Below are 16,025 nucleotides of genomic sequence, written 5' to 3'. Positions count from 1 at the left end.
TAATATTCTCCATTGGCAAGAGTTAGCATACTATGCCGATGGAGTCGAATAAGAGCCCGACGAGATGTCCTTCCCGATGTAACTGGATGGACGTCTCTCTCTCTCTCTCTCTCTCTCTCTCTCTCTCTCTCTCCTTCTCTCTCACTCAATTTCTTTCTCTCCCTCTCACTCACTCAACTCTTTCTATCCCGAAAGTGAAAATCGAAGGACGAGTTTCCCTTTTAACGGGCTCCAGCCAGTGCGGTGACCTCCTGTACGAGTTTCTGTCTTTTGGCGTCGGGTCCGTTGTTGTTGTCCTGATTGGCCCTCTCGTTGTTACCCTGCGATTGACCGGTCGTGCTCTCGGCGGCCGCACGTGCGGCCAACAGGGTGATTTGATTGACGACGTCCTCCATCTCGTCCGTCAAAGGATTCGCCTCCTCGTTTCCCGTTTGTCCATTTGGATCGGGATAACCGAATTGTTGTTGCTGTTGTTGCTGCTGTTGCTGTTGTTGTTGTTGTTGTTGTTGTTGTTGCTGTTGTTGGCGTCCTTGAACGATATCTAAACGAGCACGATGCTGCGGTGTCTCAGAGTGTCGACGCCACTCTGTTACGGTCGTGTACGTTCGCTGTGGTGTATTACTACCGGGATCGCAAAGTGTACAAGCGTAACGTGATTGTACAAGACGCAGAGCACCCCGACGTTGTTGATTACCCAAGTAACAGGAACGTTGATGAACCAGGAGCGTTGACTCCTGGGGATAAGCTCGGCCACACCGTCGACAAACCAAACACAATTCCGTTTCAACCTCACGACAATGCTGTGCTTGAACATTATCGTTCGAATCGCAGGGTGGAGTTGGCAAACGTACCGTCTCCAAACCCGGATGATTCGGATCTTGTTGTAGGAACGCCTGCATCAGGGAACGTGGTACCTGGACTTGCGTCCCACCCTCGACGTGAAGCGACATCAGACTGGCACCGTGAACGCTGCCACTTAAGCCCTGAGCCGCTACTGAAAGCAAACGTATAATCGTACCTTTTAGAGGGATCTAGTAATAATCTGTACGTCGTATTGATATTTCTTTACATTTATATTTGAGAAAAAGAAGAAGGGAAAGAAAAAAAAAAAGAAGAAGAAAAAAAAGAAGAAAAAGAAGAATCTTGACAGAAGAACGATAACTTTCATACGGCATATATGAAATGTACATGATCATTCTTATAATCATCTTAAGAGATATCAACTTTTCCATCATGCCATTTGGAAAGTTCGTTGGATTAATTTGATCGAAAGTAGTGGAAAGGGGGGAAAGGGCGCGAGGGGCCGGGGAGTGAGTGAGTGGGTGGGGAGGGGGGTAGGAGGAGAGCTGAGGAGAGCGAGGGTTTGAGGTAATGGTTGATTAGCTCACGAAGAAGTTCCGGAAAGTTACGCGGATGTAATTGATTTGTGCCGACTTAGTTGTGTCATAATAACGTTAGCCGACCTAACGGGAGGAGAATTTATGCGGAACCTGTTTTTCGCCTGAGAGAATGAGAGAGATGGAGACAGGTAAATTGGTAGTTATTAGCCTAGCCGGCGGGCATTACGCATTGATGGGATAATTCCTGCCGCCTCCTCCGTGTAAGAGAAAGAGAATAGTAAATGGAGAGCACGATATAGCAAGAGAGATAGAGACAGAGGGAGAGAGAGAGATATATATATATATATGTACTGTCCATTCGTATGATGATTAATTTTAATTCGAGGATTACTCGCTACGGGATATCGTTTTAAAGTATTTTCCATCTCTCTCTCTCTCTCTCTCTCTCTCTCTCTCTCTCTCTCTTTCTCTTTCTATGTGTCTAACGTCGTGCGATATCGTCGATTGTCGTTTAAAATGAGGAAAACGGAAACGTAGGGACACGTGGAAGAGACGATCGACGATCGACGTCGATTAGCCCCGGGTCGAGCCTCAGAGTTTACGCGGTGACGCGCACGTTTATATCCGCGTATCGTGTGTCCGACGTTGGAGTCGTTACGAGACAGGAAGCGTTAATGATACCCCTGCTCATTCGTTCGACGCTCGACTGTAATTATCGAGCCTGATGGGGCGGTAGTGAAGTTCCAGGGTTCTCGTCGCAAGACAAGGAAAACGATATCTTTTTATGTCTCTCTCTCTCTCTTTCTCTCTCTCTCTCTCTATTTTTCTCTTTCTCTGTCTATCTGTCTGTCTATTTCTATTTTTCTTTCTCTCTTTCTCTCTCTCTCTCTTTCAAAGCGATACGTTTTATTAGCACATCAAATATAATTTCTAAATCCAAATAGATTTGCGGTATTGATCGATATGATTTTTAGATTCGATTTAGATTTAGATTTTTCTTTTAAAAACTTTCGAACTTATTGATCTCAGTGATCGCTAAGAGAAATATGTCTCTCTCTCTCTCTCTCTCTTTCTCTCTTTACCTTTCTCTCTGTCTCTTTCGATACCCCCTTTAACTCATTTCTTCGAAAAAGATTTCAAACGTCAACTCGTTTACTTTTTATTTATTTTTTTATTTTTTTACTTTTTTTTTTTCCTTAGAAAGACAAAAGATGAGAACCTCTGACTCGGACGAATCTGTTTGTGCAATAAGCACAACCGAGGCTCGTAGGCTCGTATCGGCTTGGATTACGATTTAGGATTCTCGATCTTGCGAAAGAAAATAATTCGCGGTTTTTAATGTGTACGTCATTGAAAGAGACGCGCCTTCTTAGCGAAGAGAGTGAGGATGGAAGTGGGTATAGATGGATGGAGGGGAGGCGGCAGAAGGGACGTAAAGGGTAAAAAATATCGATAAAGAACGAAGAAAAATGTGTACGAATAAATCGATGGAATTAAATCAATGACATTGGTTATAGAGTTATGATCATTCGTAGGAATGATTGTCCATTTGAGCGCATACTTAAATTTCTACGTACACAACGTAGATAATATATTAAAGTTATCCGTTTTGAAAATAGCTGTTAGGTTGATTCGTATCTTCAAGCACGATATAATCGTTTGAATAATGACGGAATATTTTCGAACTTATCGGGGAATAATAAAAAATAGATTCGGAGGGATAATCAAGATCGAAAAGATTTTTCTAATTGGGAAGAATCATTAGAACGATTAATGGTGTATTAAATGAAATCGAACATGTTTAGAAAAAAATATTCGACATCAAGTGGTGTCCTTTGTGAGATGTTTTTTAAGACGTTATCATCATCATCATCATCATCATCATCATCATCATCATCATCATCATCATCATCATCATCATCATCATCATCATCATCATCATCATCATCATCATCATCGTCGTCGTCGTCGTCGTTGTCGTCCTTTTTGTTGTCTTTTACGAGAACGGTTCGTTCATTTTTTTTTGCGTTTTCTTTTCTCTCTCTCTCTCTCTCTCTCTCTCTCTCTCTCTCTGTTTTTATCCCCTTCTCCATTTTCTTCTCACTTTTTTCTTTTATCAAGGGCAAACAACCATCAACTCCGAGACCAATACGAAAAATATAATAAGGAAGACGCGGTTAAGTAACACGCAGTATCGCAGCTGGACGACGATCCGTGTGACACCCTTGAAACAATCGGACCGCTCGAGGAGAGGGTTATTACTCTTAATGAGCACTGGTTATTTCTTTGAGTGGCTTTGATTTGTCCTCCCCTTCCCTTTCACCTCCGTCATCTCCTAGTCTTCCTGGTGTGTATACCACCAGTACGATCAACAGCGTGTCACGAGAGAAGAAGCGCGAGACCGATACGTGCTATATATACGAATTTCAAATACATTTAAACGTTCCCATACATATATGATACAATATATACATATATATATACATATATATATATATATATATGTGCATGTATATCCGAGTATATACGCGTATAGAGATACACTTTTACATAGAGCGAATCGCTCGTCTCGTCTTCTTAGAGGGCAGAGCTCATTTGCGTACGGATTGAGATAGTAGTGCTTCGGTACCACCTCGATGTGTGTTTTTGTTTAAATGTGTGACTGCGTACGAGATTCTGATTGCCGGCCGCTCCCAACTTTCAGAGGTTCTCACATCGATTCCGTTAGATAATTCCAATATAAACAGTATATTAATTTTTAAATAAAAGGGACTTGTTGGTATTGAAAATAAAATGTATTTACTTTAATCCCTTTTTTCCTCTTTTTAATCTTCCTTCAATCTTCATTCGATCTTTATCGTAGATTCTCTTTGAAAAAATTCAAAATATATATATATATATATATATTTCAATTATATACGTTTTATATATATATATATATATATGTATATATATATGTATACACATATATAATATATTTCATAGATCGTGTCGATGTTTATCAAATTATTAAAACGAGTATATGCGTGTAAAAGTATGCGAAATAAGATCATTGAAATTTTTATATAACGTTAGAATAAACATTTCAAAAAACGATTGGAAGGATTGATGATCTATCTTAAGATATATAATATATATATATGTGACATAGACATATATGTATGTATGAGAACCTCTGTCCCGAAGATAGCCACGACACATGCTGGAAATTTGTTCGCCGGGAATTTACGAGCGAGTTTCCGTGTCAGACCCAATACCGTGGTGTCTGCTTGTAAGTAGGTATACGTCTGTATATCCTGGCAGCTATAACCTCTCGCGTCCGAAGGGACCCTCGAACGGAATAATCGTGAATGTCGTTAGTTAGCGCCTCGAAGAATTTTAATGGGGCTCTTGGTTGGACGATGCAATCGAGAAAGAGAGACAGAGAGACAGACAGAGAGAGGGAGAGAGAGAGAGAGAGAGAGAGAGAGAGAGAGAGAGAGAGAGAGAGAGAGAGCAAAAAATAAAAAGAAACGAAAATAAGAACAAAGTAAAAATAATGCAAAAGAAAAAAAAAAAAAAGAAAAAGAAAGAAGAAGAAGAAAAACTGGAAAGGAAAAAAGAAATATCCGCTAAACACCGACTAATTTAAATTGAGAAATATAGGACGAAATCCGTACAGAATGGTAGATGACTTGATGGAGGGGGAAGTTAAGGGGTTGAACAGAAATAATATCTGATAAAAAATCAGAGAGAAAAGTAGGAGGATTGCGATCGTCGGTACAATTCTTTTTTTTTTTTTTTTTTTTCCTCTTAAGAACTTCGTCCCAATTTCTCCATTCTCAGCCATCCCACAGATCCTTTTCCCATTATCACCCACCTCGCATTACGCGCACGCCGCCCCGTTATTCGTCATTCGAGATCTTGGATGACGATCCTTCGACGAATTTTACGATACGATAGACGTCATTGCGAAGTAGGCGAGTATATATATATATATACATGTATATATATATATATATGTATATATATATTGAGTTTTGCACGCAGTTCAGGAGTTTCAACGAAAACTAGAGTTCCGACGTGAGGTTAACCAGGAGCGTGGAATCTGAGGTTTGAATTCATCCGTTCTGTGCTCGAATGGATGATATTTTACGTGACTCGAAATAATATCCTCTTCCTCCTTTCCCCAGCGTGCAAATACATAGATACATATATGCACGTTAAGCACACATAGGTGTGTATATATATATATATATATATATATATATGTATCTGTCCGGTGTACGGAAGATTCGTTATTTTGCATAATACGTCCGCGGAATTTCAAGTCCTCTTAGCAACGTCGTTTACATATCCCTTAAAGCGGAATTTAAATCGCATTCGTATAAGAATTTTGTCACCCTACCGAAGGATTAATACCTCGATCTTGATCTTTTAGATTAATGAATGGACACATTTTATGTGATATTCAGTGGTATTCGAAATGATATCTTAGTTCTCTATATTACTCTGCCAAAAAATATAATCAACAATCGGTAGAGAACAAAAAACAGAAAGAGAGAGAGAGAGAAAGAGAGAGAGAGAGAGAGAAAGAGAAGAAAAGAAAAAATAAAAGAAGAAAAAGAAAAACGAGGTATGTACCCACGTATATACAAGAGTACCTATATACAACGAGTATCCATAAGTACGTAACGCAAAGTATGCAGAACGGTGCATTCCACGTGCGCGCTCGCTAGCACGTTCTCACGTGGTGACCACCGTACGAATGTAGGAAAACACGTTGTGAACGTGGGCGTGCATTCCTGCCTCGACGCATTATCTCCTTCTCCATGCCCACGTTCTCTTTCTCTTTCTCTTTCTCTTTCTATTTTACGTACGATCATCCTCGAGAGAAATCCTCATTCTTCTCTCTCTCTCTCTCTCTCTCATCCTCTCTTTTTCTTTCCTTAACCTCTCCATATCCTTCTCACTTCCCCTCCCCCCACCCACCCTTTTTTTTCCTTCCTTTCTTTTCCTTTCCTTTTTTTTTTCTTTCCTTCTTTTATCTCTTTTTATTCCTAAGCGAGACCCGTTATCGTGGATACCACACTGAGCCTCGGAATGACTGTTTCACACCTCCACTCGGTCTCGTCCAAGAATTAGGAAATAAATTAGCGGCCGAGCTAATTTCGTTATCTCCGCCGATGGCCGACCCTCCCGCTTGAGACGTCAACGGACCGATGTCCGAGAGCTTGGTCCGTTCGTTTGTACCACCAATGCTACTTTCTCTCTCTCTCTCTCTCTCTCTCTCTTTTTCTCTCTTTTTCTCTCTTTCTTATATTCTGACTCTTTCTATCTATCTGTTTATTTCTCTTTCTCTCTCTCTCTCTCTCTCTCTCTCTTTTTCACTCTTGTTCGCTAAGATCAATGGGCTCTCTTTTAAGTGGGATTCGGATTCAAGGACGATCTCTGGACGGTTATTTTAGAAAAGATTTATACCGATATAACCTTCCTATCCTCCCATGTTCCTCTTACCCCCACTACGAAGAAATTAATATATTCTCTTTCATAGAAAAATGATTAATCTTTCGATTTAATATTTGTTAATGGATTGATCGTAATGAAGGAAACAAATAAAAAAAAAAAAAAAAAAAAAAAATATATATATATATATATATATATATATATATATATATATATTATGGAATATAATCGAACATGGCTGAGACATTACACAGGCGTTCTCCTAAAGTCGTAAGTTTTACGACTTGGCCCTCGAGCTTTAATCAAAGTCTAAATTTAGATTGGACCGTCCTGTGTGTCACCTGCACACGGTCATTCGACACAACGGGCTCGACTCGTCTTCTTTTCCTTTTTTTTTTTCTTTCTTTTTTTCATTCTTTTTCTCTTCTTCTTTTCCTTTCTTTCTCCCTCCCTCTCCCTCTCTCTCTCTCTCTCTCTCTCTCTTTCTTTTTCTGACGGTCGACCTCCTCCGCTCACTTGGAAAACGTTTGGGTGTCGAGGATCACGAGGAAGTCGTAATTTCCACCGGAACGAGGCAGCCGAGCGAATTGACGACGGGCTTATCTCATGGTCTGGCCACGAAATCGGTTGGTACGCTTATCGAACAAGATAACGGCACGGCGTATAGATAAATTCCGTTAATTAATTATCGACATATACCTACGTGGCTATTTTTGCGCCCAACCTCGTCGTAGACAGTAAGAAATACAGAGATAGAGAAAGAGATAGAGAAAGAGAGAGAGAGAGAGAGAGAAAGAGAGAGAGAGAGATAGATAGATAGATAGATAGATAGATAAATAGATGGATAGATAGATTGAGAGAGAGAGAGAGAGGGAGAGAGAGGGGGAGGGAGGGAGGTTAGAAAGGGTCGCACGCAACCTAGATTCACTCAACTTCTTTCGTCTATCAATTTTTTTGCTATCAATATTTACGGACCGTAATAACTTGATAGAGAGCTTTAATAGGAGAAGAAAGAAACAAAGAGAGAGAGAGAGAGAGAGAGAGGGAGAGAGAGAAGAGAGGAAGATTCTGATTAGTCTTAATTCAAAGGAGGATGATCAAAATTAAATGAGAACACACGTGATTTCTTTTATTCTAAGACAATTATCTTTCCATGTATCTTTGTTCTTTAACAATTATGAAATTATTAATTCAACGTAAAGTAAAAAATATTTATCTAGGAGAAATTGACAAAAAAAAAGAAAAAAAAAAAATATATATATATATATATCTATACATACATACATGCTTTATCTTAGCTATAGCTAATGATGCCATATAAAATAAGGAAATTTAGGAGTCTGGTCGTAACAATAGAGAGACAACACTTCGACGTCGAATAACGTTTACTTCCCAGATTCGAAGATACGGTGAGCTCATCGTCGGAATGACTGGCAAGAGGCAGGTGCCTCTTCAACACCTGTGCTTCTATCTTTCTCTCTCTCTCTCTCTCTCTCTCTCTCTCTCTCTCTCTCTCTCTCTTTTACACTTCCCGAACATAGGAGGGTTAGGATTGAGCAAACACCTCCTTTACGAGCAATCCGAAAGAGAGAAAGAGAAAGAGATAGAGGTAGAGATAGACGCAGTAGTTTATCTAAGGTTTTAGGGTACGTGCTTGCGACTGTTAATTCCTAAATCGATCGAGAGAGAAAAATGATGAATAATAAATAAAGGTCTCATCGTAGTCGTCTCCTATCTTACTTGTCATTCCTCCTGAAACTCCTGGTACCACATGTCAAATATATAAAAACGTTTCCACCATTCCAGTCCTCCCCCAAATCCCCCATCCCCCGTCACTCCTTCAACCCTCCTTTTTTCTTTATCTTTCTTTCTTTCTTTTTTTTTTATTTTTTTATTCTTTTCTTTTTCTTTTTTTTTTTTTTTTTTTCAGTAATACGCTTCCATAAGACCATCGAAGGATACTAACCGTGGAACATTTTGGATCTGTTCGAAGACCGACTTTATTACGGTTGGTTAGCAATAAACTCGAGCTTTAAAATCTGATGTCTATGTATCTCTTTTATATTGGAAATGGCAATATCCTACGTACGAAATTATTACCTATGGTGTCTACGTAAAGTAACGTTATTACTATTCTCGATCATCGATGATTCTTCTTGACTTTTCGATCTTTCGAATTGGGAAAAGGGCCAAAGAGAATAGGAACTTAGTTGAGAGGAAAGAAGAACGAGAAGTTCTTGGATCGTTAAGGCCCTTGATGGTGAAGACCATCTTGGTAGGACCATCTTCTCTCTGTCTTTCTCCTTCTCTCTCTCTCTCTCTTTCTTTTTCTTTCCTTCTTTCTATCTCAGTCTTTTTCTTTGGATTCTGACGAGGAACGTCATCGCGGAGGCTGCAAAACTCGGCAGGATGCAACCGGGAGGCAGAAGGTGGAGTTTGCTGTCATATACCTGATTTCTCCGAGTATCTCGACCGTTCCGAGAAAGAGCGAGAGGAAGGAAGGAAGGAAAGAAACGAGAGGAAAAAAAGAGAGAGAGAGAGAGAGAGAGAGAGAAATAGAAAAGAACGAGCGAGCGTGCAAGAGAGAGAGAGAGAGAGAGAGAGAGAGAAAAAGATAAAGGTCTTCGACCGGTAGCCTAAGTTGAGGAGCCGTCTCTAAAGAGGCACACACACACCGGGGTCATTAGCGAAGAGAACATTTATCTTTGTCCTTCTCTCGCTCTTTCCTTTTCTCTCTTTCTCTCTCTCTCTCTCTTTTCCTATCTCTCTCTTTCTCTCTTGGTCTCGGGAGTTCGCACTTGATTCGCCGTCGGTATCAACGGGTGCCAGGCAGGAAGACCCGTATTATCGAGTCAATTGTCTCTCTCTCATCCCCCTCCCCTGTGTAGTTCAGCTGACTATAAAATCATTATCACCCGTCCACCACCGGCACGGTCAGCGAGCACCACCGAAGTCTCTCTTTCTCTCTCTCCCTCTTTCTCTCTCTCTTTCTCTCTTTCTCTCTCAACCCCTCCTCTCTTTATCGTCCTCTCTCCTCTCTCACTCACTCTTTCTCTCTCTCTCTCTCTCTCTCTCTCTCTCTCTTTCTCTCTCCCTCAACAGCTCGACGTTGAACGCTCGATTATCCCATTAATACGACGAGTCCGTGCGTTCATCCGTCCCGTCGGATCTTTAATTATTTAAATGCAGAGCCACGGTGGAGAGCCCGGCACCGAGTTCGAAGGGTACCATCTCTCTCTTTCTCGCTGTTTCTTTCTCTCTCTTTCTCTCTCTTTTTCTCTGTTGAAAATATCAAAGTCAGGGGCGGATTGATGTCGTTTCGATCTTTCCAATGCTACGATACTTTTCTCACTCTCTCTCTCTCTCTCTCTCTCTCTCTCTCTCTCTTTATAAATATATATATATATATATATATATATATATCTTCTCCATATCTTCGTCTATTTAAGATGCAAAAACGATCAGTTCGATGTTGATCACATAGCAACTCTCTTAACAAGATCGATACGCGATCGAGCAAATGGGTTAAGGCTACGAGCTAGTAGTTACGGCAAACAACACATTAGAAAAGAGAGAGAGAGAGAGAGAGAGAGATAAAGATAGAAATGGTTTAAGCGTCGAACGATAAATTCGTGTTCTCCGTGCGTGATAAATAATGAAAGAGGATTAACCAAATCGCCATGAGCGTTATGATTACGTATGCTATGTTGGCTTCGTTGTGTATGTATAGATCGTACGAGAAAAGAAAGAAAGGAAAAGAGAGAAGGATAAAGAGAGACAGAGAGAGAGAGAGAGAGAAAGAGAGAGAGAGAGAGAGAGAGAGAGAGAGAGAATGTGTATATATGGACCGTAAAAGAGGGATGAGGGGAAGAGAGAGAGGGTACGGTCAATCGTGGCTATCATTAAGCCACGATTTAATGAGCGAGGTGCGCCGGACGTGGGAAGTCGCCTGTCGCGCGGTAATTACCTTAGTTCAATTATTAGACGATTACCATGGGGTAATGGACATTGAAAGTGGGAGTGGAATCGGTTCGCGTGATTCCCTCCTCTTCCCCCTTTTTTTTTCTTCTTTTTTTCCTTTTTCACTCTCTTTTTTTCTTTTTTCTTGCTCTATGACTTTTTCCATCAAGAAATAGATACGTATATGTGTATGTATATATACATATATATATATATATATATATATATATATATATATATATAGAGAGAGAGAGAGAGAGAGAGAGAGAGAAATTGTGATTTGTTCTCGTGAAGACGACAAAGACAACGACGACGATGACGACGACGACGACGACGACGACAAGATCGATTTCGGAGACGATCGTACACGAAGCATCATCGGCACGATGCCTGCCGTATTAAGAACGGCGTGATTAAATAATAGGGTCTGTTAAATCGTAAGAGGGGAACTTACTTGGTCGTCCTATATTTGTACGACCTAACGTGCACGCTATTCGGGTCGTGCGAAGAACGTAGGGACGTAAGAAACGAAGCTAAACCGATCCTATATCGAGTTCCTTCTCTCTTTCTTTCTTTTTGATACACCCACCCTCTCTTTCTCTCTCTCTCTCTTTCTTTATCTTTTAAACACTATATCTTCTATATCTTCTGTTTCTTTCTTTCTTCTTTTTTTCGTGTTCCTCGTCAATTAAAACACTTCGCGATCATTAAAAAACAAAAATAATTGAACGTGTATGTTTTTTTTGATCGGCCAACAGATTTATTAAAGTTTACGAAGTTGAATACGAGAGTACAGATTCGATAGGGTTACAAAGAAGAGAAAGTATATAAAAGGGAAAGAAGGGTAGTGCGAGGTAGTGAGGGTGAGGATAGAGGGATAGATGGGTAAGGAGTGGTGGGAGGATAGATCGAAACGAAAAGAGGGCAAGGAAAATCCATTGTCACGTTGTCTTACAACGACAGGAAGGATTAGCAACCTTTAAAGATATTTGCTTAGTCGTTAAAAATAATTGTCAGTTCGATAATTAAGGGACCCGTTGCTTTCGCGCGAAGGGCCACGAAGGAAGAAGGAAAAAATACTTTATCGTATATCTCCATGCCTCGGTAAACAATATTCTCTTCTCTTTCCCCATCTCTTTCTATCTTGTTGCTTTATTTTCGTTTTCTTTTTTCCTCTTTCTATCCTTCATATTTCCACGCTTTCTTTCTCCCCCTCTCCTATCCCTTTATCTTTTTTTTCCCCCCCCCTCGTTTCTTCATCTTCATCATCCTCCTCCTCTTCCTCCTCCTCATCATCATCATCATCTTCATCTTCATCTTCTTCTTTTTTTCTTTCTTTCTTTTCTTTTCTCTTCTCTTCTTTTCTTTTCTTTTCTTTTTTTTTTTTGTTTCTTATTATTCCACCCTTCCTCAGCCCTACGGTTTTCCCTTCCTTTCCCTTTCGATCTGCTTACGCCTGGCAAAGCTGGCTTCTTTATCCGTGTATTCGTAGTATTTTGTTAGCACATCGTTAGGAAGCTAAAGGGGATGCAGGATTCCTTATAAAAAGGGAGAGAGAGAGAGAGAGAGAGAGAGAGAGAGAGAGAGAGAGAGAAAGTCAGTCTCTAACGGGTCTCAATCTACTATCTCACTTTTTTTCTATATCTCTCTGTCTCTCTTTCTTTCTTAACGGACCTCGTTACGCAGATCAGACGCACCCAGAATCGAATTTTTCGCTGTAGAAGCTGCTTTACTCATTTATGCATGCGCCAACACGTACATACATACATACATACATACATAATACTACTTCAACGAGTATCTTTTACTTCTTTTTCTCTTTCTTTTACTTTTACTTCGTGCTTGTACTTCTACTATCACTCTCTCTCTCTCTCTCTCTCTCTCTCTCTCTCTTTTTTTTTCTCTTTCTCTTTCTTTCACTCTTTCTTCATTTCCTTTGAATCTTTTCGTATTCTCGAAGAAATACGAATTATTTCTTTTGACATTTCCTTGATTCTTTTTCTCTCTCTCTCTCTCTCTCTCTCTCTCTCTCTCTCTCTCTTTCCCTTTCTAAATCTTTTTTCTACTTTTTTTTTTTTTTTTTTTTTTTTTTTTTTAATGACGCGAATAATAAATTAATAAAGTTGTAAAAGAAAATACATTCTTTTTTCGTTTTCTCTCTCTTTCTCACTCTTTCTCTCTCTGTCTTTTTCTTTCACTTTTCTCTTTCTTCAGGATAATACGATAAAGTAAAAAATTGAAATTGAAATGAAAACTTTTCAAGAACCTTGACTTTTCCATTGTTCTATAACAATTTTCAAATCGAGGAATATATATATATATATATATATATATATATTTTTTTTTTTTTTTCTTCTCGATATAATTAAGCGTGATTGTGACGGTAGTATTATCAATAGGAAGCGAGAGGAATAACATTTACAATTTTGACGAGTTGAGAGACAAAGGAACGAAATGGAAATGCGTTATAACTACCGTCTATATAAGGAGAGACGATATGAATAATTCTATTAGGAAAAAGATCCAAACAAGTGGTTCGTCCTAATTTAGTAGAGCACAGCTGATAATCATTAGAGCCGACTTAATTTGACTTTGGTGTAGTAAGGAAAGAGGGATGTAAACGGGCAACTGGGTGGGAGATGGGGAAGAGGGTTAGGTAGTTGGGGGAGGGTTGTTGGTGGAAAGGTGAAGGCATCCCTTTTTATTATCGGGTGAACTCTTTCCTTGTGGTTGTTCTGCTAAGAGTTAGGGATGAGAAACAGAGAGAAAGAGAGAAAGAGAGAGAGAGAGAGAGAGAGAGAGAAAGAGAGAGGAAAGAAATGGCCTCGAAGAGGGGTTGAAGAAAAAAAAAGAGAAAATGAACGGCCTGGGATAAGGATTGTAAATATTAATGCTGTGGGCTTTCTCTTTCTTTCTCTCTCTCTCTCTCTCTCTCTCTTTCTCTCTCTCGGCCAAAGGAAAATATTTGAATAATAATTACCGAGGCGCCCTCGGCCCTTGTTACGTTCTCTCGTATAATATAAAAAGGTTCGCCGAAGAAGAAGAAGAAGAAGAAGAAGAAGAGGAGGAGGAGGAGGAGGAGGAAGAAACAAAAAAAAAACGAAAACAAAAAGAGGAAGAAAAAAGGAGAAGCAGAAGAATAAGAGAATAAAAAGAAGATGGAGAAGGCACGCGCTGAAGAAAAGCAGGGTAACCTCGAGAATTTTCTAATTAGAAGGATTCAAGCGGATCCCGCAAACAATACCAGAAGCATCACTTCCAATGTCTAACGGGGATGGGGGTAGGGGTTGAAAACACTCTTGAGATCTTCTCTCCCCTTCTTCTTTCTATCTCCCTCTCTCTCTTCCCCTCTCTCTCTCTCTCTCTCTCTCTCTCTCTATCTCACTCGAGTAGAAAGATTTTAATATCCAAGAACTTCGTCGTTTATTATCGCCAGTATCATCGTTATTATCTTTTACTCTTTGGGGGTTGAAGATAGGGAATCGTGGGAGGAGGGGGTTAACATTTAATACTTATAATATTATCGTCAATATAATATAATATAATATTTAATATTATTATATTAAATATATTTTTGTTATATATATATATATATATATGCGTGTATGTGTATGTGTGTGTGTGTATATGTATATGATAGAAATTACGAGGATTATTATTTTATTATCAGACCGAGATATTAGATCGATCGACAGTGCAAAAATTAATTGTATAATAAGGATCATTATATCTCGTAAGAGATATTTTATGTAGAAGAAGAAGAAAAAAAAAAGAAAAAAGAGAAAGAAAAAAGAAAAGAAAGAAAGAAAGAAAGAAAGAAAAATAATTTCACTAAGTTCAATATTTATCAATATGATTAAATGTATAAATGTTGAAAAAAATCATTTCAATGGCAAACGAAAGCCAGAGTCTTTCGAGTAAGAAAGCAAACAAGCAAATAAGCAAACGAATGAACGAACGAACGAACGAACGAACGAACGAACGAACGTACGTACACGTACGTACGTAGTATGGAGGGTTGAAAGTACACGTCCCAACGCACAAGAGGGTCTTCCTCGTTGGCCTCCGAGACATTTTCCGTCTATTCTCGCGGACGATCTGTTAAAGCCCGTACGCGGATTGGCCGATTCCTTTCTCACCTTCGTTGTGGCACGTGATGAAAGTAATTAGTAACGGGCAGTAGACGGACTCGGGTGTAAAAGTAGGGCATTACTGTTACCCGAAGGGAGATTAAGAAACCCTATCGCGTCTTTCGCGACTTGCCTCTACGTAGTTACATTGTATAATTTCAAATCGTCGTAGCGAACATCGTGACTGGACACCGAGTAAGATTAATCGGCAGATTTTATATATATATATATATATATTTACGTATGCACGTGTATATATATATATATATATATATATATATATATATATATATATATATATATATATATATATATATATATTGTAAGTATTGTATATAAGTTAAGACGCATGAACGACCTTAATCCTCCGACGGCTTTGTTACGACTTTCATCCTATCTCTCTTAACACCACGAAAAAGAAATAATTTCTTTAAGTCGACGCTGAAATATCTTCATATCTTCATTCCATTTCTTTCCTTTCCATTCCTTTCCATTCCTTTCCATTCCTTTCTTTTGAACGATATGAGTTTTCTTTCGAATCGCGTTCGCGAGATAATAATAATTCACTATTATTTTGCGATGAAACATTTTCTCTTAAAAATATTTTATAAAACGAATAGTGAAGATACTTTCGTCCTCTTATCCAATGATAATAATTTTCCTTCTTTCATTTTCTCTCTCTCTCTCTCTCTCTCTCTATTTTTTCTTTTTTCTTTTTGTTATCCCAATGAACAATATCGAGAATGGGATTTCAATCAAAGAATTTTTTTTTCTTTTAAGTATATTATATTACGATATATTGTTTAAATAAATATTGTATTGTTCATTGAATTCGCCCGTAATTTTTTTTCTTTTCCTTTTATCGACGATAATAATAATTATTTGTTCTTTCTTTCTTTTCTTTTTTTTTCTTTTCTCTCTCTCTTTTTTTTTTTTTTTTTTTTATATATTATTTCAACGAATCATTCCGACGAAACTCGAATGAAGGATTTTATCGTAAAAAATATTTATGTAACAATAGCGATTCATCTCTTGTATACAATCGATCACATCATTGTAATACAATCGATAACAACTCTTCTTTTTTATTTTATTTTTGACGTTAAAAAAGAAATCTCGACAATGGCTCCATTTTCTTTTTCTTCTTTTT

The 16,025-nt window shown here is 38.7% G+C and overlaps 1 protein-coding gene across 28 annotated transcripts in view; it reads right to left on the bottom strand.

Moving 5' to 3' along the window:
* The window catches only part of LOC124948700 (zinc finger homeobox protein 3), a 402,750-nt gene that overhangs the window by 1,721 nt on the left and 385,004 nt on the right, over positions 1 to 16,025 (bottom strand). For 24 of the 28 annotated variants that reach the window (XM_047492682.1, XM_047492696.1, XM_047492681.1 and 21 more), the window contains one exon: positions 1 to 994. This exon is cut by the window's left edge and continues 1,721 nt beyond it. In XM_047492682.1, coding sequence (XP_047348638.1) covers positions 222 to 994 — 773 coding nt within the window. In that variant the 3' untranslated portion in view covers positions 1 to 221. The remainder of the gene's footprint in view (positions 995 to 16,025) is intronic. The other 4 variants (XM_047492704.1, XM_047492706.1, XM_047492702.1 and 1 more) reach the window with 3 other exon arrangements.

Source organism: Vespa velutina, chromosome 4 (genome assembly GCF_912470025.1).
Source record: "Vespa velutina chromosome 4, iVesVel2.1, whole genome shotgun sequence".
NCBI classification, from domain to species: domain Eukaryota; kingdom Metazoa; phylum Arthropoda; class Insecta; order Hymenoptera; family Vespidae; genus Vespa; species Vespa velutina.
This window is presented reverse-complemented; position numbering and strand designations above follow the sequence as displayed.